General features: G+C 44.1%; 1 protein-coding gene across 4 annotated transcripts in view; it reads left to right on the top strand.

Moving 5' to 3' along the window:
• The first annotated feature begins 1167 nt into the window (after nt 1-1167).
• The window catches only part of smarcc1a (SWI/SNF related, matrix associated, actin dependent regulator of chromatin, subfamily c, member 1a), a 282864-nt gene continuing 256811 nt past the window's right edge, over nt 1168-27220 (top strand). For 2 of the 4 annotated variants that reach the window (XM_059985330.1, XM_059985318.1), the window contains exons 1-2: nt 1170-1333; nt 19324-19443. In XM_059985330.1, coding sequence (XP_059841313.1) covers nt 1208-1333; nt 19324-19443 — 246 coding nt within the window. In that variant the 5' untranslated portion in view covers nt 1170-1207. Of the gene's footprint in view, nt 1334-19323; nt 19444-27220 lie in introns of all 4 variants that reach the window. The other 2 variants (XM_059985324.1, XM_059985310.1) reach the window with 2 other exon arrangements.

Here is a 27220-nt window from a genome sequence, read left to right as displayed (position 1 = left end):
TCGCGCTCTTTGACGCTTTGTCTCTCTCACTTTCCCTCACACTCTCTCTCTTGCTTGCTCTCAAAAAATCGATTTCTAGGATATTGTATATAATTTGTGGGTGTCAGGGAGTTGCCATCAACACCTGAAACTTCCGGGAGAGCTGGGATGTCTGCCTTCGGGCTTCTGTATCTCCTACCTGGTGGTAACAGTGAGTAAAGGGCATGCCCTGGGTGCTGGAGGTCCTTAATAATGGACGCTATCTTTCTGAGACACCCCTCCCTAAAGATGTCCTGGGTACTTTGTAGGCTGGTGCCCAAGATGGAGCTGAGTAGATTTCAGCAGCTGCTTTCGGTCCTGTGCCGTACCTCCTCCATAACAGACAGTGATGCAGCCTGTCAGAATGCTCTCCACGGAACAAATATAGAAGTTTTTGAGTGTATTTATTGACATGCCAAATCTCTTCAAACTCTTAACAAAGTATAGCTGCTGTCTTGCCTTCTTTATAACTACATTGATATGTTGGGATCAGCTTAGATCCTCAGAGATCTTGATACTGAGGAACTTGAAGCTGCTCACTCCCCACTGCTGATCCCTCTATGAGGATTGGTATAGAAGAATGAGCCGAATGGTCTACTTCTGTTCCTATAGATAATGGTCTTATGATTGGACAGGACATCAAAGGTTACCGGGCGAAGACTGAGTAAGGGAAAAGAGGCTCATTCACGATCGAATGGTGGAGCAAATGGCCTAATTCTGCTTCTATGTCTCCTGGTCTTTTGATAATGGCGTATTGGCAGGACAGAACAGACTGGGACCTACAGACAAGGGATTACAATCGAAACAGTATACACCGGAGAGTACAGGCCGTAGAGTCAGGACAGTGCAGGCAAGTGAGGGCACTCAGGAATGTAGAAGGACAGAACAGGGTAGAGACGCGTCCATTTAAAACAGATGTGGAGAAATTTCTCTAGGCCAGAGGGTGGTGAATTTGTGTAATTTATTATCACAGGCAGCTATGTAAGCATATGGCGGTAATATTAAACCTGACTCTGATTCTAACATGTTTATTACCTGTACTGCGGTGAGGGCGCTCGTTCTGGCGCCTCAGCTGCTACTGCGCATGCGGTTACTCTGCCCGTCCAGATTCGGAGCCCAATGGTGCGCATGCGTCGTGCGGGAACAATAAAGTTGCGCGTTGTTGCTTTGTTTCCGTTCTTCTGGAGGAATGGCGGCGGCGGCGGTCGTGACGCGTAAGAAGGACGGTGGACCCAATGTACGATTCCTGGAGTCGGCTGACACCGTAGCGCAGTTCGAGGGCCTCCGGCTCTGGCTCGGCAAGAGCTACAAGAAAGTGAGTGTCCCTTGGCTAAAGGAGTTTCATCTGTGGCCTTCATTCAAATGGCGCCCGATGTCGCGGGTCCTGTTGGTGTCCTGGGGTGGACACATTGGGTTTTAATGGTGTTTTGGTCTACGGTTGAATTGCTCCTGGTTATCGTTGCGGTTGCTGGTCTCCTTTTGCAGGTGTTGGCACTGGGCTGTTAATTTGTTTAATGGGGTGGCGGGAGAACTACTTGTGTCCTGAAGAAGGGTGTGGGCACATTTGTCTGTGAGCGCTGGACCCGAGGATTGTTGGTGTACTGGACCAGTGGTGAACACACTAGTCCAGAAGTCAGATCAGAGGGCTGTTGGTGAACCCGGCAGCCGTGGGGCACACTGACTGGTCCCTGTCCAGAGCTGAGGGCTGCGGGAGTATTGGGCAGTGTTGGGCATACTGGCCCCTGAATGCAGGCCTAAGGACTGTTGGTGTGGTGGGCACACTGGTCCACAAGTGACACCCAGTGGCAACTGGTGTACTGGGTAGGCATACCTGCCCACAAGTCAGACCCGGGGCTGTTACTGTACTGGAAGGGCGGATGTTGATTGTGTTTCTCCCCCCCAACCCCCTTGGTTTATGATGGCACTTCCCAAAACGTAGGATCGAGGAATATATTTTTATTAATTTTAATCCACAGTGTTGAAGGTTGCTTGCCTCAGAAGTCCTTGATGGTTAAGTTGGTGTAACAGTTAAGTACATGTTGAAACGTGCAGATACAAATGATGCAGAGAGGATGTTTCCAATAGTGGGGGAGAGTCTAACACATTTGCTCTAATCCCGACAGTATATTGATGGGGTATCCAGACTTAGAAACATAGAAAATATACAGCACAATATAGGCCCTTCAGCCCACAAAGCTGTGCCATGTCGTTATCTCAGAAATAACCTAGGGTTACCCATAGCCCTCTATTTTTCTAAGCTCGCATGTACCTATCCAGGAGCATCTTAAAAGACCCTATCATATCTGCCTCCACCACTGTCGCTGGCAGCCCATTCCACACACTCACCACTCTCTGCATTTAATAAAAAACAAATTTGCCCCTGACATGTCCTCTGTACCTACTTCCAAGCACCTTAGAACTGTGCCCTCTTGTGTTAGCCATTTCAGCCCTGAGAAAAAGCTTCTGACTATTCACATGATCAATGCCTCTCATCATCTTGTACACCTCTATCAGGTCACCTCTCATCCTCCTGCACTCCAAGGAGAAAAGGCTGAGTTCACTCAACCTATTCTCATGAGGTAAGCCCCCCCCCAAAAAAAAATCAAGACAACATGCTTGTAAATCTCCTCTGCACCTTTTCTATGGTTTCCACATTTGTCCTGTAGTGAGGCGACCAGAACTGAGCACTGTTCTCCAGGTGGAGTCTGACCAGGGTCCTATATAGCTGCAACGTTACCTCTCGGCTCTTAAATTCAATTCCCCGATTGATGAAGGCCAATGCACTGTCTGCCTTCTTAACCACAGAGTAAACCTGTGCAGCAGCTTTGAGTATCCTATGGATTTGGACCCCAAAATCCTTCTGATACTCCACACTGCCAAAAGTCTTGCCATTAATACTATATTCTGCCATCACGTTTGACCTACCAAAATGAACCACCTCACATTTATCTGAGTTGAATTCCAGTTGCCACTTCTCAGCCCAGTTTTGCATCCTATCAATATCCTGCTGTAACCTCTGACAGCCCTCCACACTACCCCCAACCTTTGTGTCATCAGCAAATTTACTAACCCATCCCTCCTCTTCCTCATCAAGGTCACTTACAAAAATCACAGAGTAAGGGTCCCAGAACAGATCCCTGAGGCACACCACTGGTGACTGACCTCCATGCGTAATATGACCCGTCTACAACCACTCTTTGCTTTCTGTGGGCAAGCCAGTTCTGGATCCACAAAGCAATGTCCCCTTGGATCCCATGCCTCCTTACTTTCTCAATAAGCCTTGCATGGGATAGCTTATCAAATGCCTTGCTGAAATCCATATACTCTACATCTACTGTTCTACCTTCATCAGTGTGTTTAGTCACATCCTCAAAAAATTCAATCAGGCTCATAAGGCATGGCCTGCCTCTCCAAATGTTCATAAATCCTGCCTCACAGGTTCTTTTCCATCTTAATTGCAGTAACACAATACTTAATGCAATACTCCAGATTTTTATAAAGCTGCACATAACTTGAGTTTTGAACTCAGTTTCTTGACTAATAAAGGCAAGCCTTCCAACAAACTGCCTTTACTATCCTGTCAGCCTGTGCAGCCACTTTCAGGGAGCTATGAACTTGGAGGGCAAGATTCTTCTGCTCATCAATGTGGTTAAGGGTCTGCCAATAAGTGTACTGTCTCTATACATTTGATCTCACACGGTGTAACAGTACATACACATTTGGCTGGGTTAAACTCCAGCTGCCGTTTCTCTGTCCACTGGGTGCATAGCTGAATAGAGAAGTGGGAGATGGTGTTCAACCCAGAAAAATGTGAAGTGAAACACCTTAGAAGGTTGAATTTGGTTTAGTGTGGTGTTATGGCAAGATTCTTCAGGGTTTGGAGGAACAGCGACCTTGGGGTTCATGTGTATAGATCCCTCAAAGTTGCCATACAAGTTGACAGGGTTGTTAAGAAGGCATATGCTGCATTGTTCATCATTAGTCAGGTTTCAAGAGCAGGTAGTGTTGCAGCTCTATAAAAGCTTGTTTAGACTACACTTGGAATATTGTATTCAGTTCTGGTCACCTCTATAGAAAGGATGTGGAAGCTTTAGAGAAGGTGCAGAGGAGATTTACGGGGATGCTACCTGGATTGGAGAGCATATCTTCCGAAGATGGGTTGAAGATCTAGGGCTTTTCTCTTTGGAGCAAAAGAGGATGAGGGGCAACTTGATAGAGGTGTAGAAGATAAGAGGAATAGATTGAGTGGATAGCCAGACAGTTTTCAAAGTGGAAATGGCCAATACCAGGGGACATCATTTTAAGATCATTGGAAAAAAGTATGGGGGGGGGGGTTTGTGAAAGGCAAGTCTTGTAAAATGGGGAAATGGGGAACTACGATATTGTTGGGATAACGGAGACATGGCTGCAATTTGAGAGGGATAAGGGCAGATCAGAGGTGTCAGTGTTGCAATTAAATAAAGGAGACTACGGAGCTATGAGGGAAGAGCTGGCCAAAGTTAAATGGGCGGATGCCCTGGCAGGAAAGACAGTGGATCAGCAGTGGCAGATATTCTTGGGCATAATACAAAAGATGCAAAAGCAGTTCATTCCAATGAGAAGGAAGGATTCAAAGAGGGGGAAGGGGCCACAGTGGTTGACAAAGGAAGTTAGAGATTGTATAGCATTAAAGAAAAAAGTATGATAGGGCTAAGATGAGTGGGAATACAGATGATTGGGAAAGTTTTAAGGAACAGCAGATCTTAACTAAAAAAGCAATATGGAGAGAAAAAATCAGGTATGAGCTCAGTCTAGCCAGGAATATAAAAGGAGATAGCAAAAGCTTTTTTAGCTATGTGAAGAGAAAGAAGATGGTTAAGCACAATGTTGGCCCCTTGAAGAATGAATTGGGAGAAATTGTTATGGGAAACAGGGAAATGGCAACAGAATTTAATGCGTACTTTAGATCTGTCTTCACCAGGGAGGACACAAGCAATCTCCCAGATGTATGGATGGGCCAGGGTCATAAGATATCAGAGGAATTGAGACAGATTGACATTAGGAAAGAAACTGTGATGAGTAGACTGGTAGGACTGAAGGCTAATAAATCCCCGGGTCCGGATGGTCTGCATCCGAGGGTTCTAAAAGAGGTGGCTCAGGAAATTGCGGATGCATTGGTAATCATTTTCCAATGTTCCTTAGATTCAGGATCAGTTCCTGAAGATTGGAGAGTGGCTAATGTTATCCCTCTTTTCAAGAAGGGAGGGAAGGAGAAAACGGAGAACTAACGTCAGTTGTGGGGAAGATGCTTGAGTCCATTATTAAGGACAAAATAGTGGCACATCTTGATGGCAGAAGTAGGATTAGGCCGAGCCAGCATGGATTTACCAAGGGCAAATCATGCTTGACTAATCTGTTGGAGTTTTTTGAGGGTGTAACAAGGATGTTAGACGAGGGTAAGCCAATGGATGTTGTGTACCTAGATTTTCAGAAGGCATTCGATAAGGTGCCATATAGAAGATTGGTGAGTAAAATCAGAGCTCATGGCATTGGGGGCAGGGTTTCAACATGGATAGAAAACTGGTTGGCAGGTAGAAAGCAAAGGGTAGCAGTGAATGGGTGTTTCTTGAACTGGCTGGAGGTGACTAGTGGGGTACCACAGGGCTCTGTATTGGGACCACAGCTCTTTACGATTTATGTCAATGATTTAGATGAGGGCATTGAAAACTATATCAGCAAGTTTGCTGACGATACTAAACTGGGTGGCAGTGTGACATGCGAAGAGGACGTTAGGAGAATACAGGGAGACTTGGATAGGCTGAGTGAGTGGGCAGATACTTGGCAGATGTCATTCAATGTAAATAAATGTGAAGTTAAACACTTTGGAAGCAGGAACAAGAGGGCAGAGTATTGTCTGAATGGTGTAGAGTTAGGTAAGGGAGAAATGCAAAGAGACCTAGGAGTCCTAGTTCACCAGTCAATGAAGGTGAATGAGCAAGTGCAACAGGCAGTGAAGAGGGCAAATGGAATGTTGGCCTTTGTTACAAGGGGAATTGAATACAAGAGCAAGGATGTTCTTTTGCATTTGTACAGGGCCCTGGTGAGACCACACCTGGAATATTGTGTACAGTTTTGGTCTCCAGGTTTAAGGAAGGACATTCTGGCAATTGAGGAAGTGCAGCGTAGATTCACTAGGTTGATTCCTGGGATGGCAGGGCTGTCTTACGCAGAGAGATTGGAGAGATTGGGCTTGTACACGCTGGAATTGAGGAGATTGAGAGGGGATCTGATTGAAACGTTTAAGATAATTAAAGGATTTGATAGGATTGAGGCGGGAAATATGTTCCAGATGTTGGGAGAGTCCAGTACCAGAGGACATGGATTGAGAATAAGAGGTCAGTTATTTAAAACAGAGTTGAGGAAGAGCTTCTTCTCCCAGAGAGTTGTGGAGGTGTGGAATGCACTGCCTCGGAAGACGGTGGAGGCCAATTCTCTGGATGCTTTCAAGAAGGAGCTAGTTAGATATCTGATGGATAGGGGAATCAAGGGATATGGGGACAAGGCAGGGACTGGGTATTGATAGTGAATGATCAGCCATGATCTCAGAATGGCAGTGCAGACTGGAGGGGCCGAATGGTCTACTTCTGCACCTATTGTCTATTGTATATACAAAGTACATTGCAGATGCTGTGGTCAAATCAAGATGTACAAAAAAGCTGGATGAACTCAGCAGGTCAGGCAGCATCTTGAAAGGAGCAGTCAACGGATGCTGCCCGACCTGCTGAGTTCATCCAGCTTTTTTGTACGTCTTGTATATAGAATGGTGGGGGCATGGAATGCCCTACCGGGGTGGTGGTAGAGGTAACAAAATTAGGGGCATTTAAGAAACTTAGATAAGCACATGGAAGCTAAAAAATGTAATGTTATGTAAGATGGACTAAGGTCATGTAGGAGATTGACTTAGCAGTAGCTTGACTGGCTCTGCGGCCTGCAGTCAATGAAAAATACGGTGTTAGACAGGCGGACGAAGTTACTTTGAACTCAATGGCTGTGAAGGCGGATGAAGGCTGCAACAAATCCATCAGCTCTAATTGTTGTGGTTTCCATACCATTGGAATCAGTTGATTGATTTATGAAGTATTGTGTGTTTTTTTGGAGTGCAACATCAAGTACACGTTAAACAAATACACGCACAGGCGTCTTCACTCTGTGATAGATCAACGGAACGAAGACTATCATCCTCTACCTCAAGGGATAGACATGATGATGGCTAGATTGAACTGAATATTCCTGGACTGTTTTTATGACTTTGGTTGAGATTGTGTTTTTTGCTTTTTTTTGTTGTTTGCATGATTCTTTTATGCATTGGGGTTTGATGTTTTTTTCTTTGGGTTCTGTGGGAAGACAAATCTCAGACATGCATTCTTTGATTCTTTTGAAAATGTTGGTAAACTGTCGTGGCTGAAGGGCTGGTACTGTGCTGTACTACTGCTCAGTCAGCACTTTGCAACCACAATAAACAACCAGAATGACAAGGGCAGTTACCTTCCAAGCCACACACCATCCTTGCCTGGGAATACATTGCCATTCTTCACTAGGTCAAAATCCTAGACCACTTTCCGTAACAGTGTAGATAGCATTGTAGATTTACCCACAACTCAAGGTTAAGGAAGAAAGCTCACTTAATTCCCTCTTACAAACGTAATTTTTTTGGCTATCTGAGAAATCTGGTGCTTCTGAGATCTCCTGGCTGACCGTGGGGGTGGCTGTGAGGGTGGAATGCGAACCTGTCGTCAGCTGCATTACTCCATGCCAAATGAAGCATTGAGCAAGATGAAAATCTACAACGATGAGAGCAGAAAGCGAACGGTGTTCGGTGCCGTCTTCCTGAGTTTGACTCGTATCCCTCTTGCTGCCGCCAGCAGAAAGTGCAGGCGTTTTGGGACCTATGCTGCTTGGTTTGATCTCCTCAGCAACTCGTGGACACGGACTCACTTTCGTCTCTGGTTTGATGTTTAACGTCCTCAGTCCTAAATGCACTTTATTATTTGAGAGATTTGATTAAGGTGTTTTGGAGCAGGAGAGGATCTGTGGCTGTGACCTGCAGCATCGATGGAGCACTGAACTGATCGACTCAGTGGCTGCAGCTGTCGGCTGCTGGACCAACTACAGTCGCCTGCATAAGAACGCAAGAAATAGGAGCAGGAGTTGGCCATCCAGCCCATTGAGCCTGCCCCGCCATTCAATAAGGTCATGGCTGATCTGGCTGTAAACTCAGCTCCATCTAACTGCCTTTTCCCCCCATCACCCTCAATTCCCTTATTATGTAAAAACATATCTAACTGCTTCTTAAATATAGTGAAGAGGCCTCAACTGCTTCCTTGGGCACAGAATTCTACAGATTCACTACTCTCTGGGCAAAAGTTTCTCCATCTCCATCCTAAATCTTCTCCCCTGAATCTTGAGGCAATGTCCCCTATTTCTAGTCTCACCTACCAATGGAAACAACTTTCCTACTTCTATCTTATCTACCCCTTTCAAAATTTTGTATGTTTCTATAAGATCCCCTCTCATTCTTCTGAACTTCAGAGTCCCAGGCAACTCAATCTCTCCACATAGGTTAACCCTTTCAACTCTGGAATCAACTTGGTGAACCTCCTCTGTACTGCCTCCAAGGCCAGTATATCCTTCCTTAAGTATGGAGACCAGAACTGCACACAGTACTCCAGGTGTGGCCTCACCAGGACCCTGTATACAGTCGGCTCTCCTTATCCGCAGATTCTGCATGCGCGAATTCAACCAACTGCGAATCGCGAAAACCCGGAAGTACTCTTTCAGCACTTGTTGTTTGAGCATGCACAGACCTTTATCCTTGCCATTATTCCCTAAACAATGCAGTATAACAACCATTTTACATAGCATTTACATTAGATTAAATCATCTCTGTATTAGGTACTATAAGTAAAGTATACGGGAGGATGTCCGTGGGTTATCGTCGATTGGGATCGAAAAAAATTGGAAGTTCTTACTAAGTAAGTCAGAACAGGTGCATCCGGTATTATTTAGCGTCAGTTAGTCAAACGTTTGTCTTAGTATATATTTTACCTTTCTATGCATATAAAACACTTAAGAACGTATGTTTCAGCATTGGGCTTGGGAACGGAAGTTCTCGGGACTTGGGACAGATCGCTCCTGAGTGTGCTCTTCACCATGCCGGGTTGATGTGGAGGATCAAAATCCCAAAACCCAATAATTAAACCACTGCGTTGCTTAATAATTGTAGCTTTCGTCAGGGCAGAGCCTTTCTCATCCTTTAAAATTGTTCTGATCGTTGACCGACTATAGCCTATTGCTTTTCCAGGGACCGATGGAGTTTTACCTCTTTCCAATCGCTTTATTATTTCCACTTTCGTGAACAGAAACACTGCGTATTCAGAGCTCTGACATATTCAGTATTCTGAACACTGCGTATTCAGTCCTAATGTCCACCGCACTGAGGTTAAATAAGGTCTGGGGTTCCGCTGGGTCCCAAGATCCACCGCATTGAGACAGGTTGAATAAGGGACTTAAGCATCCGCGAATGTTGGTATCAGCGAGGGGTCCTGAAACCAATCCCCTGCGGATAAGGAGGGCTGTCTGTAGTTGCAACATATCCTCCCTGCTCTTGAATTCAATTTCTCTAGCAATGAAGGCTAACATTCCATTTGCCTTAGACAATAGATAATAGACAGTAGGTGCAGGAGTAAGCCATTTGGCCCTTCTAGCCAGCACCGCCATTCACTGTGATCATGGCTGATCATACACAATCAGTACCCCGTTCCTGCCCTCTCCCCATATCCCTTGACCCCGCTATCTATAACAGCTCTATCTAACTCTCTTGAATGCATCCAGAGACTTGGCCTCCACTGCCTTCTGGGGCAGATCATTCCACATATCCAGCACTTACTGGGTGAAAAAGTTTTTCCGCATCTCTGTTCTAAATGGCCTACTCCTTATTCTTAAACTGTGGCCTCTAGTTCTGGACTCACCCATCGGCAGGAACATGCTTCCTGCCTCCAGTGTGTCCAATCCCTTAATAATCTTATGTTTCAATCAGATCTCCTCTCATCCTTCTAAATTCCAGTGTATACAAGCCCAGTTGCTCCAATCTTTCAACATATGATAGTCCCGCCATTCCTGGAATTAACCTTGTGAACCTATGCTGCACTCCCTTAATAGCAAGAAGGTCCTTCCTCAAATTTGGAGACCAAAGCTGCACACAATACTCCAGGTGGGGTCTCACCAGTGCCCTGTACAGCTGCAGAAGGACCTCTTCACTCCTATACTCAATTCCTCTTGTTATTAAAGCCAGCATGCCATTAGCTTTCTTCACTGCCTGCTGTACCTGCGTGCTTGCTTTCATTGACTGATGAACAAGAACACCAAGATCTTCTTGTACTTCCCCTTTTCCTAACATGACTCCATTTAGATAGTAATCTGCCTTCCTGTTCTTGCCGCCAAAGTGGATAACCTCACATTTATCCACATTAAACTGCATCTGCCATACATTTGCCCACTCACCCAACCTGTCCAAGTCACCCTGCATTCTCATAACATCCTCCTGACATTTCACACTGCCACCCAGCTTTGTGTCATCAGCAAATTTGCCCTAATGTTACTTTTAATCCCTTCATCTAAATCATTAACGTATGTTGTAAACAGCTGCGGTCCCAGCACCGAACCTTGCGGTACCCCACTGGTCACAGCTTGTCATTCCGAAAGGGACCCGTTAATCACAACTTTGTTCCCTGTCAGCCAGCCAATTTTCAATACATGTCAGTACTCTGCCCCCAATGCCATGTGCCCTAATTTTGCTCACTAATCTCCTATGTGGGACTATCAAAAGCTTTCTGGAAGTCCAGGTACACTACATCCACTGGCTCTCCCTTGTCCATTTTCATAGTTACATCCTCAAAAAACTCCAGAAGATTAGTCAAGCATGATTTTCCCTTCATAAATCCATGCTGACTTGGACTGATCCTTCTACTGCTATCCAAATGTGTCATAATTTCCTCTTTTACAATTGACTCCAGTATCTTTCCAACCACTGATGTCAGGCTAACTGGTCTATAATTCCCTGTTTTCTCTCTCCCTCCTTTCTTGAAAAAGTGGGACAACATTAGCCACCCTCCAATCAGCAGGAACTGTTCCTGAATCTATAGAACATTGGAAAATGATTACCAATACGTCCATGATTTCTAGAGCCACCTCTTTAAGTACCCTGGGATGCAGACCATCAGGTCCCAGGGACTTAGTAGCCTTCAGACTCAGTCTATCCAACACTGTTTCTTGCCTAATATAAATTTCCTTCAGTTCATCCTTTACCCTAGTTCCTTTGGCCACTATTACATCTGGGAGATAGTGTCTTCCCTAGTGAAGACAGATCCAAAGTACCTGTTCAACTCATCTGCCATTTCCTTGTTCCCCATAATAAATTCACCCGTTTCTGTCTTCAATGGCCCAATTTTGGTCTTAACTACTTTTTTTGCTATTCACATACCTAAAGAAGCTTTTACTATCCTCCTTTATATTCTTGGCTAGTTTACCTTCGTACCTCATTTTTTCTTGGCGTATTGCCTTTTTAGTTATCTTCTGTTGCTCTTTAAAAGCTTCCCAGTCCTCTGGCTTCCTGCTCATCTTTGCTATGTTATACTAGTTCTCTTATTTTTATACTGCCCTTTACTTCCCTCGTCAGCCACAGCAGCCCCTTACTCCGCTTAGGATCTTTCTTCCTCTTTGGAATGAACTGATCCTGCACCATCTGCATTATTCCCAGAAATACCTGCCATTGTTGTTCCACTGTCGTCCCTGCTAGGGTATTGTTCCATTGAACTTTGGCCAGCTCCTCCCTCATAGCTCTATAGTTCCCTTTGTTCAACTGTAATACTGACACATCCGATTTTCCCTTCTCCTTTTCTAATTGCAGGTTAAAACATTATGGGCACTACCTCCCAATGGTTCCTTTACCTCGAGGTCCCTGATCAAATCTGGTTCATTGCACAACACTGAATCTAGAATTGCCTTCTCCCTGGTAGGCTCCAGTACAAGCTGATCTAAGAATCCATCTCAGAGGCACTCCACAAACTCCCTTTCTTGGGGTCCAGTACCATTCTGACTCTCCCAGTCTACCTGCATGTTGAAATCCCCCATGACAACTGTATCATTACCTCTGCAACATGCCAATTTTAACTCTTCATTCAACTTACACCCTACATCCAGACTGCTGTTTGGGGGCCTGTAGATAACTCCCATTAGGGTCTTTCTACCCTTAGAATTTCTCAGTTCTATCCATACTGATTCTACATCCCCAGATTCTATGCCCCCCTCGCAAGGGACTGAATATCATTCCTCACCAACAGAGCCACCTCACCCCCTCTGCCAGTCAGTCTGTCCTTTCGATAAGACGCATATCCTTGAATATTCATTTCTCAGGTCCTGTCCGCTTGAAGCCATGTCTCATTTATTCCCACATAGTCGTTCTTGCCAATTTCCAACTGAGCCTCAAGCTAATCTACTTTATTCCTTATACTTTATGCATTCATATATAATACTTCTAATTCGGTACTCCCCTCTCCTTTCGTATCAATTCCTATTTCACTTGGCCATACTGTATGATCTCTTCTTGAGCTTTCTACTCCATTGTTTCTGTTGTCCTTTTAAACTTATTTTCACTTTCCCTTTAACTCCATCCTTATGTTTCCAGTTCATCCCCTCCCCCCCCACTACTTAGTTTAAACACATCCATGTTGGAGTAGCAAACCTGTCTGCCAGAATGCTGGTCCCCCGCCTATTAAGGTGCAACCCGTCCCTTTTGTACAATTCATCCCTACCCCAAAACAGATCCAAGTGGTCCAAGAATGTAAATCCTTGCTTCCTGCACCAGTTCCTCAGTCACACATTTAGATCCATTATCTCCCTGTTCCTGCCCTCTCCAGCACGAGGAATTGGAAGCAAACCAGAGATAACCACCCTTGAAGTCCTGCTTTTCAGCCTTCTTCCAAGTTCTCTGAAGTCCTGCTGCAGAATGTCCTTCCTCTTCTTCCCGATGTCATTTGTGCCATCGTGCACTACCACTTCCGGCTTTCCACCTTCATCCTTGAGGATTCCCTGCAATTGGTCTGTGATGTCCTGGATCCTAGCACCAGGGAGGCAACACACCATCCTTAAATCTTCCCTGTTGCCGCAGAAACCCCTTTCCGTACCTCTTACTATGGAGTCCCCTACTACCACGGCTCTTCCTGATGTCTGACTCCTCGGCTCTGCTTCTGCACCAATTTTCGGCTCGGAGGCCTGTCTGCCTCTCAGACTGGCAGTATCTTCTGTCCTGACAGCTTCCAAGAAGGTGAACATGTTTACGAGAAGTACATCCCCTGGGGTCTCCTGTATTTCAAGCATCCTTTCCTTCCTCATCATTGCCCCCTTTCTCCCAGTATCCTCAGTGTAACAACCTCACTGTAGGTCCTGTCCAGAAAATCCTCATTTTCACAGATAAACCTGAGGTCATCCAGTTCTTTCTTCAGTGCTGCAACATGCTCCTTCAGAAGCTGAATCTGGACACATTTTCTACAGCTGTAGCAGCCAGGGGCACCATCAGTGTCGCTGACCTCCCACATCATGCACGTAGCACCCTGAATCAGCTTAGCCATCATGTCTTCATCCTTTGCAATTGTGCCTGGCGTAGTCTCCTCACCGAAGACACTCAAGCCAAAGACTAGCACTTTTCAGACCAGGCCACTTCCCGACAGGCTGCTTCGCTAGAGCTCTCCCTCTTTTTATTTGCTTGAGCTTTGCAAGCTGCAAGTTCACCTGACCTCGATTGTCCAATCAGCTGTTTTCTGCTGAGTCTGAGCTATTCAAATCTTGATTGCCAATCAACTGCTAATCAATTCTTGATTGCACTATCCAACTGCCAAAACTGCCAGAATCTCCAGCCAAAGACCAGCACTTTTCACACTAGGCCAGGGGTCAGCAACCTTTACCACTGAAAGAGCCACTTGGACCCGTTTCCCACAGAAAAGAAAACACTGGGAGCCTCAAAACCCGTTTGACATTTAAAATGAAATAACACTGCATACAACTTTTTTTTTGCCTTTATGCTATGTATAAACAAACTATAATTTGTTGCATTTATGAAATTGATGAACTCCTGCAGAGAAAACGAAATTACATTTCTGCATGCAACAAAAACATTTTGAACTCCGAAAAAAAGACGTTGGGTTGAAAGTTACTTTTAAGTAAAATACTCAATGTCTATTTGAGTCCTTCTTGTATTTATGAAAAACGCCGAACTTAAATTTTCCGCCAGCAGCAAACCAAAAATAACATCAGCCAGCTGTCAGCCTGAAAAATAAAAGGACTATTTCACTGAACAATGAAAAAATATGAATATACATAAAATAATAGGCAATTAAAATATTTATCATACTTGGTTAATGGGATTTCTGCTCCTGGACCTCAGCGCACAGCGTCTGCACATCAGGGCTGTATGACGTCACCTTCATCTTTACACAGGATCGCAAGCTGTCATCTGTGAGGCGTGCGCGATGTTTGTTTTTAATAAAGTTCATGTTGGAGAACACCTGCTCACATACATATGTGGATCCAAAGATCGACAGGACTCCAAGCGCATACTTTTTCATGTTTACATAAATGTCGGGCATAGCATTCCATGTTTCGAACACAAGTTTGTCCGGTTTTGGAAGATTTTCAATATCACTCCATTTGTGATTCTGAGCAAGAACGGCCTTCTGACGGGCAACATCTTCAAGGTCTGCTGTCAAGCGTCTAAACTTGGACACCCATATGTCTTTGTCGGCTATGTCGGCCAGTTCCATCTCAAGATCAGGTTGACTCACACCTGCCAATGCAGTCGTATTCAGTAGGGAAGGATCGATGCTTAAGGGAGTGACCGGGAAGGATAATGTGTTTTTTTCCTCTCTGAACTCACAGAAGCGTTTCCCAAACGATGTTTGCATTGCGATGATTGCAGAATGTAAATACTCCGAAATTATCATGTCGTGACCTTGTTTGAACTCTCTCAAATTGGAGAAGTGAGACAAAGTGCCTTTCTGTAAATCTCTGGCAAGCACTGTCAACTTGCGTTCAAATGCCAAAACATCCTCCAACATGTGCAGGGCTGTGCGTCCTTTCCCCTGAAGAGCTGTGTTCAGCGTGTTCAGGTGCGCTGTCATGTCTACCATGAAGTGTAGCTTTTCCAGCCACTCTGGCTGTTCCAGCTCAGGAAAGGTGAGCCCTTTGCTGCCCAGGAAAGTTTTCACTTCTTCCAGACACGCGACAAAGCATTTCAGCACCTCCCCTTTGGACAGCCACCGGACTTTGTTGTGCAGCAGGAGATCAGAATATGCGCTTTCCATCTCGTCCAGTAACAAACGGAATTGACGGTGATTTAAACTTTTTGCCATTATCTTATTGACAATCTGAATGACAACATCCATTACTTCTGTGCATTCCGGAGGAAATGTTTGAGCGCACAGTGCCTCTTGGTGCAAGATGCAGTGAAAAGTCAGCAGCTTTCTGTCCAGCGACTTCTGCAGTAAAGCCACAAATCCCTTGTGCGTTCCCGTCATATTCGGTGCCCCGTCTGTAGCTACTGACACCAGATGGGTGGTCTTTATTCCTTTGGCTCTTAAACAATTCAAGACAGCCTCACAGATGTCCTCCCCCCGTGTTTGGTCTTTTAGAGGTATCAACTCAATCAGTTCTTCCTGTGGCCCGGCAGAGTTTACATACCGGCAGAACAACGCTATTTGTTCAATATCACCTTTGTCTTTAGACTCATCACAGGCAATCGAGTAGGCCACAGCTGAATTGATGTCTTTAATTTGCTGTCTTGTGATGTCTTCTGCCATTTTTATGGTTCTGTCTTTGACAGTCTTTGCAGAGAGGGGCATATCCCTGATTTTCTGCACAATTTCACTCTTGTTTTTAAAGTCCGTGAATAGATGTTCTGAAATCTTAATGAAAGATTCTTTTATATATTCACCATCTGTAAACTGCTTCCCGTGCCTGACTATTTCCTGAGCGGCAATATAACTGGCGTATGTCGTTGATTTTCCAGACTTCATCCATTTCTGGAAATGATTTTTGCTCAGATCAACCTTCCGCATCAGTTCCGAAACGGCTTTTTTTCTCTCATCTCCATCCGGATATTTTTGAGCAAAGGCTGCATGTTTATTCTAGAAATGCTTTGCAACATTTGACTTTTTGTTGTTTGCTAGTTTCTCATTGCATATTAAGCATACCGGTAAACCAGTCTCGTCAACAGTGAAAGCAAATGAATCTGTCCACGTATCATTAAACGTTCTGTTTTCTTCAGTCACTTTTCTTTTTTTAGAATTCTCCATAGTTGGCTTACCTTGGATCGAAAAATTAAAGAAATCGCGCACTGGCGGGTGTCAGGTATTGGCAGTGGTGACGTATATTAATAGCGATAAAAACACGTTGTAGCGGTGTGCTCACGCAGTCAGTAAACTGCAGTCGAATAACTTTATTCGAACTAAACAGCCTTGCTTTTAAGCCTCCCTCAACCCAGCCCCCATGGACGCAGATGCTGCAAAAGACGCGTACTCACAAACCCTCGTAGGCTATCTCCCTTAGCCGGAATGCTGGCTAATTGTGAGCCGTTTCGGATGTGCCAGGAAATGTGTCGCCACACTTAGATTGTACAAGATCACCATAATCTTCAAATTTAGAATTACATTTCAAAAGCTAACAAACTAACATAAAATACATTTTAATTAAATACTGACCAATTATTTCCCAAAGCCACAGGGAGCCGCAGCACAGAGGTGAAAGAGCCACAAATGGCTCGGGAGCCGCAGGTTGCCGACCCCCGCACTAGGCACTTCCCTGGACCAGGCTGCTTCCCCCCTTCTCAATAACTTCTTGTACCTGCAAGCCAACTTTTTGTTATTCATGAGCAAGCACTCCCAGGTCCTTCTCCACAACAGTATGCTGCAATCTTTCACCGTTTAAATGATAATCTGTGCCTCTATTATTTCTTTCAAAGTGGATGATCTGGCAATTACCTAGATGACTTGAGGCTTTTGGGGACTGTGATTTGATGCCTAATGATCTGTCCTTTGTTTGCTGTTTATGTTTGTGTGATTTGTTCTTTCACAAGTCTGATGGTTTTGTGTGGGGATTTTCTTTTAACAGGTTCTATGGCTGTTAGTTGTTTTATGACTGCAAGATGAATAACAAGGCTGCATACATACTTTGCTAATAAATATGTTTTGAACTTTGTGCAAAAGAAGAACAACATGACTCCTGTCAGCACACTGTTCTGAAGTTTGAACAAATGCCTTTTTTGTGCAGAATTGACGCTTAGATACTGGTAACCTTCTGTATATTCAAATTCCTTATTTGCATATCAATCATCAGTCACAGTGTAGTGACACAGGTATTCATGGCCAATAGAATTTCCACATTAAAGGCAAATAATACTTCAGAATTAGTAAAGTAACTGACCAATTGTAAGTGTCATCCCAGAATCCTTCGTTTCCCTCCTTGATTCTATGCAAATAGCTCTGGTCCTCTGCTGTACACATAGCAGCTGTGGTCTTCAAAGACTTTTCTTGCCTGGGCTGATTGCACACTATTGGTAAACTATCCTTGCTTAGACATTATCTTAACCCTTGCCTCTTCACATCCTTCATTCACCACTCCCTGCTGAACATCGACGGCTCCTCAGTAGAGATCGTAAAGAGCACCAAATTTCTTGGTGTTCACCTGACGGAGAATCTCACCTGGTCCCTCAACACCAGCTCCATAGCAAAGAAAGCCCAGCAGTCTCTACTTTTTGCGAAGGCTGAGGAAAGTCCATCTCCCACCCCCCCATCCTCATCACATTCTACAGGGGTTGTATTGAGAGCATCCTGAGCAGCTGTATCACTGCCTGGTTCAGAAATTGCACCAACTCGGATTGCAAGACCCTGCTGCAGATAGTGAGGTCAGCTGAGAAGATCACTGGGGTCTCTCTTCCTGCCATCATGGACATTTACACTACATGCTGCATCTGCAAAGGAAACAGCATTATAAAGGACCCCATGCATCCCTCATATAATCTCTTCTCCCACCTGCCATCTGGGAAAAGGCTCCGAAGCATTCGGGCTCTCATGACCAGACTATGTAACAGTTTCTTCCCCCGAGCTATCAGACTCCTCAATACCTGAAGCCTGGACTGACACCTTGCCCTACTGTCCTGTTTATTATTTATTGTAATGCCTGCACTTTATGCGGCCCAGTGTAGGTCTGTAGTCTAGTGTAGCTTTCTCTGTGTTGTTTTTTTACGTAGTTCAGTCTAGTTTTTGTACTGTGTCATGTAACACCATGGTCCTGAAAAACGTTGTCTCATTTTTACTATTCACTGTATCAGCAGTTATGGTCGAAATGACAATAAAAGTTGACTTGACTTGACTTGATACGGAGCAATAAAACACGAAAATACTGGAAAGTCGGAAAGTCGGCAAATCAGGCAGTATTTATGGTTCAAGGTGGCCGAAGTAGTAATTCTTCTGCTCTTTTTTCAGGTGCTGGCTGTCGTTGAGTTTCAAATGCTCGAAATAGGCCAGGGCAGTTGCATTGATATGAGCATGGATGTAGTCAATTGTTGCAGAGGTAGTAGACAAATTGAGAAGAGCCAGGAAAGAGAAATGTTATTTTAAAAAGCAATTGTGGATGGATTACTTGTTGGCAAATGAAAGAATATGTGTAAGAATTTTCTAATCAGGGAGGTATAATATGAAGATGTAATTTCAATAATTCAGTTGATTGTATTTGTTGAAATCTAAAACAGCCCCTCATTGGATATAATAAATGAGAGAAAAAGATTCTAGTATGATATGGAAAGTCTTCATGTTTGTTAATGAACTTTGCTAAGCATGCGTGTAAATCTTGTTTTGATAACTGCTTCTTTTGTGCTTTGGGTGGCATGGTTGCTTAGTGGTTAGCATAAAGCTCTGCAGTGCTGGTGCTCAGGGGTTTGATACCTGTTGCTGTCCATTGGCGTTTGTTCAATGTACAAACTTCTTGTGACTACATTGATTTTTTCCAGGTGCTCTGCTTTCCTCACACATTCTAAGGGCATATGGGTTAGGGTTGGCAAGTTGTGGGCCTGCTATATTAGTGCCGGAACAATGGTGACACTTGCAGATTGCCTCCAGTACATCCTTGGCCTGTGTTGGTAGTTACTGCTACCAGTGTATTTCACGATGTTTCAGTGTACATTTTACAAAGCTAATCTTTAATCTTTAATGATTTTTTTAGTTTGTACAAGCGGATTCACCTTCGAACAAAACATTGGCTAGTCTTGTGGTTCAGCTTCTCCAGTTCCAGGAAGATGCATTTGGCAAACATGTCAACAATCCTGCATTAACGAAATTACCAGTAAGTAGTTCATTCTGCTTCAACTCTCAAAGCGCTCTAGGTTATTGATACTCAGGGAAACCAGTCAGACTGTACTACAAGTTGTGCTCAAATTTATCACTTCACCTTGCATTCTGTCTTTGACAATGGTTGTGTAGAAAAGTTAAATTATGGTGGTGTGGTGGAAGCTTCATTGGCAAGTGTTTAACAGTCATAAATTTAGGCAGCACCACATGAAGTAGTTGTGTAGGGGGATGCTATTTATATGAGGAACAATATTGAAAGCAATGAAAAGGAGTGAAGTTCAGACGTAATACCAAAGCTTGAAAGCTTGCTGATTAAGAAATCAAAAATTGGGTGCCATGATAGTGTTAACATGATATTGTTATAGCTTGGGGTGGTGGAGTTGGGAGTTCAATTTAGAGGTAATCTTTTGGGAGTCTGTACATCCACCCTGTGGTTTTCTCTGGGTGCTCTGGTTTCTTCCCACATTCCTACTGGTTAGTAGGTTAATTGGTATTTATAAATTGTGCCATGATTGGGCATGTGTTAAATTGGGGGTTACTGGGTAGTGTGGCTTGAAGGACCAGAAGGGCCCGATCCATGTTGTAGATCAATAATTAAAGAAAAATTGTAAAGAGGGAAGTGTCCAGAGCTTTAGGGGAACAGAGACCTGGAGACTCGGGCAGAAATAACTTAAAGATAGTCAGTTTTATCTCTTCTTACTATAAACCACCCCCCCCCCCCCCCCCCCCACCCGACCTCTCCTCCTTGAATTTCTCCTGTGGTCCACTCTCCTCTCCTATCAGATTCCTTCCTCTACAGCCCTTTACTTTTTCTACCCACCAAACTTCATATTGCCTTCTAGCTGTCCTACTTCTCTTCCCCCCCCCCCTCCCATTTTTATTCTGGTGTCTTTCCCCCTTCCTTTCCAGTCCTGGTGAAGGATCACAGCGTGAAGCATTAATTGTCTATTCATTTCCATAGATGCTGCCTCTGCCTGACTTGTTTAGTTCCTCCAGCATTTTGTGTGTTGCTTTGGATGAAAAGGGCTTTAGTTAAGATGTGAGGTGAGAATTTTTGAGCTTAGACTCGTGGAAGATGAAACAAGTGGCTTGGCAGAAAATTACAGGATGAATCAAATCCGAAGGTGACCAAGTCATTGAGAAGGATATTAGTAGATGTGAATTAGTCTGTTGTTATTGCCATGTGTACAGATGTACAGAGAAAAGATTTTGTCTTGCATGCCATCCGCACAAATTACTTTGTTGCATCTGTGCATTGAGGTACTACAAGGAAAATGGAAGTGCAGAATAAAGTACTACAGTTACAGAAATAGTGCAGTGCAAGCAGACATTGAAATGCAATAACTCTACTGGGTGTTTCTTATAGACCACCTAATAGTGTTACGAACCCCGTAACTGGGTTACTTACCAGCAAAGATAGAGGCGTCCGTTGGAGTCTGATGATACTATTTTTAACAGTATTTATTAGTAAAAATACACAAATAATATCAATGCAAATATACAGATAATATACGTCGTCAATACTAAACCTAAAAGTGCGGGTATAATAATAATCAATAAGAAATAAGCTCTATCGTTGTCTAGGGGATAATGAATTGTCCGATGGAAGTATAAAGTTCGCTTCAGTTCACACAGGCTGCCGTCGTTTGTTTATCGCTGTGTTGCAATTGTTGGGGGGAGAGAGAGAGAGCGATAGAGAAAAACTTGCCGACTTTCCTTTATGATTTCGATCTGTCATCTGTCTCGTTGTCGTGGCCGTTCAAGTGTGACCTCTCCTTTAGCTAAACCATTCTTCCGTGATGAGCCCGCCACCCAGGCAAGGGAGGACACACTCGAGCTCCCACCGGCTTTTGCTATAAAATGCTGTCACTGGATTTCTAGCGTTTCTCCTGGTGTGTCTAAAGGGGTGTTCCCCAGACCCCTCTTTTATCCTCACTCACGGGGTCTCAGATGTCAGTCAGGTTGGGATGATGCAATCCCTCAACCAGACCACTCTGGCTGTCCCCTGAGGGGTTTCAATGAATAGTACAGTACTGAATACACAATTCCTTCTCCAAGAGACAATAGCAGTAATCAGTGGTTCCGTTCCGCTTATGTCAGGAGACATTCCAAATCTTGTGTATTCTGCGTCTCTCTCTCTCATTATTGACATGATGTGTACCTCTCTCATTTCCTGGGTCTCAGACCCACAATAATAGCGATCCTGCGATTCTCAAAAAGGAGGGGGCAACTTTGCACCCTTCGGCCCCTCAGAGTTGCTCCACATTCATAACACCCCCATCCTTCTAAGGATTTTTACCACAGGTAAAAATTACCTACTACAGAGTCTTACAGAATTTCAGAATCTAACACAATACAAAAGAGTTTTTTCACTACAGAGTAATAGTTATACATTCAATTCAGCATCTAAACAGTTAGCAATGACATTGTCACTTCCTTTAATATCTTAATATCTTGTACCTTAATAAATTCTTGTAGCATCAGACTCCAGTTTAATAACCACCTATTTTTATTCCTTCAGCAAAACAAAACTAAAGAGTTGTGATCTTAGCTTTTGTGTATATTACAAAAGTTCATGCAAATTCTAATCTTTATTTTACTTTCAAACTTAACAGTCCATGGTGTTGTCTTTATTATTTACATGCTTTGTCGAAATCCCTTAAGACCGGATCCTGTTAATTAAAGTGGCATCCCGTCAACCCTCGCCCCTTTTCCAGTTAACTCCCACGTGGTTAGCTTGCGTACCAGTGTGGAATAGGCTCTTGCATGCTCCTTTCATAGGAGTTATTTTATCAACAATGTTTTCCAAACGTAGCCCATTTTCTGAATGTCCACACAATTCTTTAAGCAAAGTCGTTAGTTTTATCTTCAGGACCCTTCATTCTATTAGTTGTCAGTTTAATATCTGCAAGCGATCCCTCTTTGTCCAAACAACATTTCAAATTCTGCCTCTTCACAGCACACCCTTGAATAACATTAGCGCGTGGGGCACCTTTACATTCCAAATCAAATTGTAATTGGTTCGCAGGCACCATGTTAACAAGCCATTGTCCCATCAGCCTGGTTACTGCTTCTGACACCAATCCAGACTTTAAATTTTCTTTATTCAATTTAGGAACTACACTTTTCCCTTTCCCTTCAATAATAATATCCACATCACCACCTCTTATCTCCTCACTAACTTTTAACACACCTTCGAACACAAACAACTGGGAATTCTCACTTCCCACTAGTACCAAGGTTAACCCTTTCTTCACTGAACCAAGTCCATCTGACCCAAAAGGACTGCATTCCTTTTTAACTGAATCAAATACCTCAGACTTTTCCTGAGTTTCATTACTAGGTTCAGTACCACGTGCATCCACATCTTGAACACACTCAAACGGGACATCTGCCTCTTTCAGGCTTTCAATACCCATCCCCTTTTCAAATTCTAAGTTCCCCTGATCCTCCCAGTTACTCTCTGGGCAACTCCCTTCCAGAATAAACTCAACCCTGCGGGCTGAAACAGCCTCATCTGCTAACCCAGCAGACCTCTTCAAGGTAATGGCATCCTTTTCATCTAGGACTGCCCTCATTTCATTATCGGGAACACCTTTAAAATTTTCAACTTCTTCAATCAGTTTTGTCAAGCCAGACAGATCATCCATGTCCAACCCTGGACCCTCTAACAGCCTTATCTGTTTCTCATTTTTACTCCGTGCCTCTATAAATTACCTCTTGGTAGGTCTACCTCCTCTCTTTTACTCTCTTTCACCTCCCTATTCTCCGTTTTACCACCCTCTAACCCCTCTTGGTACAAGGTCGGTAAAAACGTCTCAGCCAAATCGATACTGGCCTGAATTAAACTGGTCTCTTTCTCAGCTGTCTTTCTCGACATGCTGCGAGTGATCGCGCATGCGGGATAGATCTTGGAATCTGGGGGCGGGTCCTCAACACTTACAGACTGGCTCGTCAGCGTCATGGCTGACCAAGCCTCACCCCCGGCTAAATCGTAACCCAGAAGGACGTCTATGCCAGCTCTCAGAAATTCTGATCGCACCCCTATTTCAACTGGTCCAGATACCAGCTCACAAGTTATAATAATCCTATGCAAAGGCACAGCTTCTGTCCCTTTTCCTGTGCCTCTCAAAGCTACCTCTCCAGTCTTGGGACCAAAATTTAGTACCTTACTGCGAATCAATGACTGCTCAGCTCCAGTGTCTCTCCAGATCCGCACTGGAACTGGTGTTTCTCCCTCTTTCACAGACACGGTCTCTTCTGAAATAAATTCTCACGCCCCTCTCGTATTCTATCTACCTGGGGCTTTCTCGTCGATTTACTGATCAACACAATACATCCTGTAGGGACTGCTGCTTTCCCTTTTCCTGTCTCCTTCCTCGGAGCAAAGCACTTAGATGCAATATGACCCACCTTTCCACAATTAAAACAGGCCAAGCCAGGACCCCTCCTGCTGTCTTGCCTTTCTTCCTCCTTATTTTTACCACTAGCTCCCGGCTGAATCTCTGCCTCAGCCGGCGGGCTTTCTCTACCGTTCCCACGGTCTTTCTGGTAACTCTTATTCGAGGAAAACTTTGTCTTGTGGGTTAGGGCATATTCATCTGCGAACCTGGCAAATTCGGATATGGACTTATTTGGCTTCTCGTTCAAATACATCCGGATATCATCCAAAACACAACCTTTAAATTCCTCAATCAGAATTAACTCCCTTAAACACCGAAAATCCTCTTCCACCATTTCTGCTGCACAGCAACGATCCAAGAGCACACCCTTCTCATAGGCAATCTCTGTATACGTCTGATTCCACACTTTCTTTAAATTTCTGAACTTTTGTCTTTAGGCCTCAGGTACCAATTCGTAGGCCCGAAGAATGGCCTGCTTTACTTCCTCGTAATTCTCATACTCCTCCTCTTCCACAGACAACGCCGCATATGTCCGTAGTGCCTTCCCTTTTAACACACTTTGTAACAACGCCACCCACTGATCTCTGGGCCACTTCTGACTCACTGCCACCTTTTCAAAATGCAAGAAATAACTATCAACATCCGTCTCCTCGAATGGAGGTACTAACCTAAACTCCCTACTAACATTAAACCTCTCCTCTCGGTCTGGCCCTTGAGCTCTTTGCTCTTGCCTTAACTTTTCCATGTCCAGCTCATGTTTCCTCTGTTTCTCCTTCTCCCTCTGGTTTTCAACTCTTTCCTTCTCCTTTTCAGCTGCTTCCAGCTGTTTTAACTTAATTTCATGCTCCCTCTTCCTCTGTTCCACGTCCAGCCTCAATTTTTCCAACTCTAACTGAACCGTCCCACTAGCTGGTACCTTTTCAGGGATATTTTCCAATACCTCAGCCGAAAACACATTCTTCTCAATATAATACTGAGTTATGGCCCTCCGCACCTCCCACTTTTTCATTGGCAACCTCACCTCTGCGGGATTTAGTCCCTTCGCAATATTTATCAAGTCCCACTTTGTGGCAGCCTCTAGCGCCTCCAGAGTCGGGTTTTTTATAAATTCACCTACGTCCATCTTTGCTGGTTTCCCGTCTGGTTACCCGCGCAACCAGATCCAAGTTTGGACTTAAAAGCCTGATTTACTGGCCCTCCAATTTGGTATCAGATCTCGAGACGAGGCCCCAAATTGTTACGAACCCCATAACTGGGTTACTTACCAGCAAAGATAGAGATGTCCGTTGGAGTCTGGTGATACTATTTTTAACAGTATTTATTAGTAAAAATACACAAATAATATCAATGCAAATATACAGATAATATATGTCGTCAATACTAAACCTAAAAGTGCGGGTATAATAATAATCAATAAGAAATAAGCTCTATCGTTGCCTAGGGGATAATGAATTGTCCGATGGAAATATGAAGTTCGCTTCAGTTCACACAGGCTGCTGTCGTTTGTTTATCGCTGTGTTGCAATTGTTGGAGAGAGAGAGAGAGATAGAGAAAAACTTGCCGACTTTCCTTTATGATTTTGATCCGTCAGGTGTCTCGTTGTCATGGCCATTCAAGTATGACCTCTCCTTTAGCTAAACCATTCTTCCGTGATGAGCCCGCCACCCAGGCAAGGGAGGACACACACGAGCTCCCACTGGCTTTCGCTATAAAACGCTGTCACTGGATTTCTAGCGTTTCTCCTGGTGTGTCTAAAGGGGTGTTCCCCAGACCCCTCTTTTATCCTCACTCACGGGGTCTCAGATGTCAGTCAGGTTGGGATGATGCAATCCCTCAACCAGACCACTCTGGCTGTCCCCTGAGGGGTTTCAATGAATAGTACAGTACTGAATACACAATTCCTTCTCCAAGAGACAATAGCAGTAATCAGTGGTTCCGTTCCGCTTATGTCAGGAGACATTCCAAATCTTGTGTATTCTGCGTCTCTCTCTCTCATTATTGACATGATGTGTACCTCTCTCATTTCCTGGGTCACAGACCCGAAATAATAGCGATCCTGCGATTCTGAAAAAGCGGGGGGCGACTTTGCACCCTTCAGCCCCTCAGAGTTGCTCCACATTCGTAACAATAGTAACAGGGACATTGAGGAGCAGATAGGGAGACAGATTCTGGAAATAACATGGTTGTTGTGGCGGGAGATTTTAATTTCCCCAATATTGATTGGCCTCTCCCTGGAGCAAGTGGTTTAGATGTGGTAGAGTTTGTTAGATGTGTTCAGGAAGGTTTCCTGACACAATATGTAGATAAGCCTACAAGAGTAGAGCTGTATGTAATCTGGTATTGGGAAACAAACCTGGTCAAATGTCGGATCTCTCAGTGGGAGAGCATTTTGGAAATAGTGATCACAATTCTATCTCCTTTACCATAGCATTGGAGAGGGATATGAACAGACAAGTTAGGAAAGTACTTAATTGGAGTAAGTGAAAATATTACTAAATATTAAAAGGCAAGAATTTGGAAGCATAAATTGGGAGCAGATGTTCTCAGGGAAATGTACGGCAGAAATATTGCAAATGTTAAGGGGATATTTACATGGTGCTCTGTGTGGGTATGTTCCAATGAGACAAAGAAAGAATGGTAGGGTACAGGAACCTTGGTGTACAAAGGTTGTTGAAAATCTAGTCGAGAAGAAAAAAAACATAGAAATCCTACAGCACAATACAGGCCCTTCAGCCCACAAACTTGTGCCGAACAGGTTCCTACCTTAGAAATTACTGGTCTTGCCTATAGCCCTCTATTTTATTAAGCATCATGTACCTATCTAAAAGCCTCTTAAAAGACCCTATCATATCCACCTCCGCCACGGTTGCCGGCAGCCCATTCCTCGCACTCACCACTCTCTGAGTAAAAAAACTTACCTCTGACATCTCCTCTGTACCTACTCCCAAACATCTTAAACCTGTGTCTTGTGGTAACCATTTCAGTCCTGGGAAAAAGCCTCTGGCTATCCACACAACAAAGCCCCTCATCATCTTATAGACTTCTATCAGGTCACCTCTCATCCTCAGTCGCTCCAAAGAGAAAAGTCCAAGTACACTCAGTGTAAGGTATGCCCTTCAATCCAGAGGTATCTATTTTAACTGTACATTTTTTCATAAATGCAGCCTGGCCTGCTGAGTTCCTCCAGTTTTTTGTGCATCTTGTCTCTTGCTTCCTTCAACAGCGTGGTGTATATCCCATCTGACCCTCTGGATATCCACTTTGATATTCATTAGGAGGCCCTACACGTCCTCCTCCTTGACCTCTAAATGCACTACTGTATTTGTAATGTTAGCATTGTTTGTTCCTCCATATCCTTTTCCTTAGTAA

The sequence above is a fragment of the Hypanus sabinus genome, chromosome 1 (assembly GCF_030144855.1).
Source record: "Hypanus sabinus isolate sHypSab1 chromosome 1, sHypSab1.hap1, whole genome shotgun sequence".
Lineage (NCBI taxonomy): Eukaryota > Metazoa > Chordata > Chondrichthyes > Myliobatiformes > Dasyatidae > Hypanus > Hypanus sabinus.
Note: the sequence above shows the minus strand (reverse complement) of the source record. Positions and strands in the feature narration are given on the sequence as shown.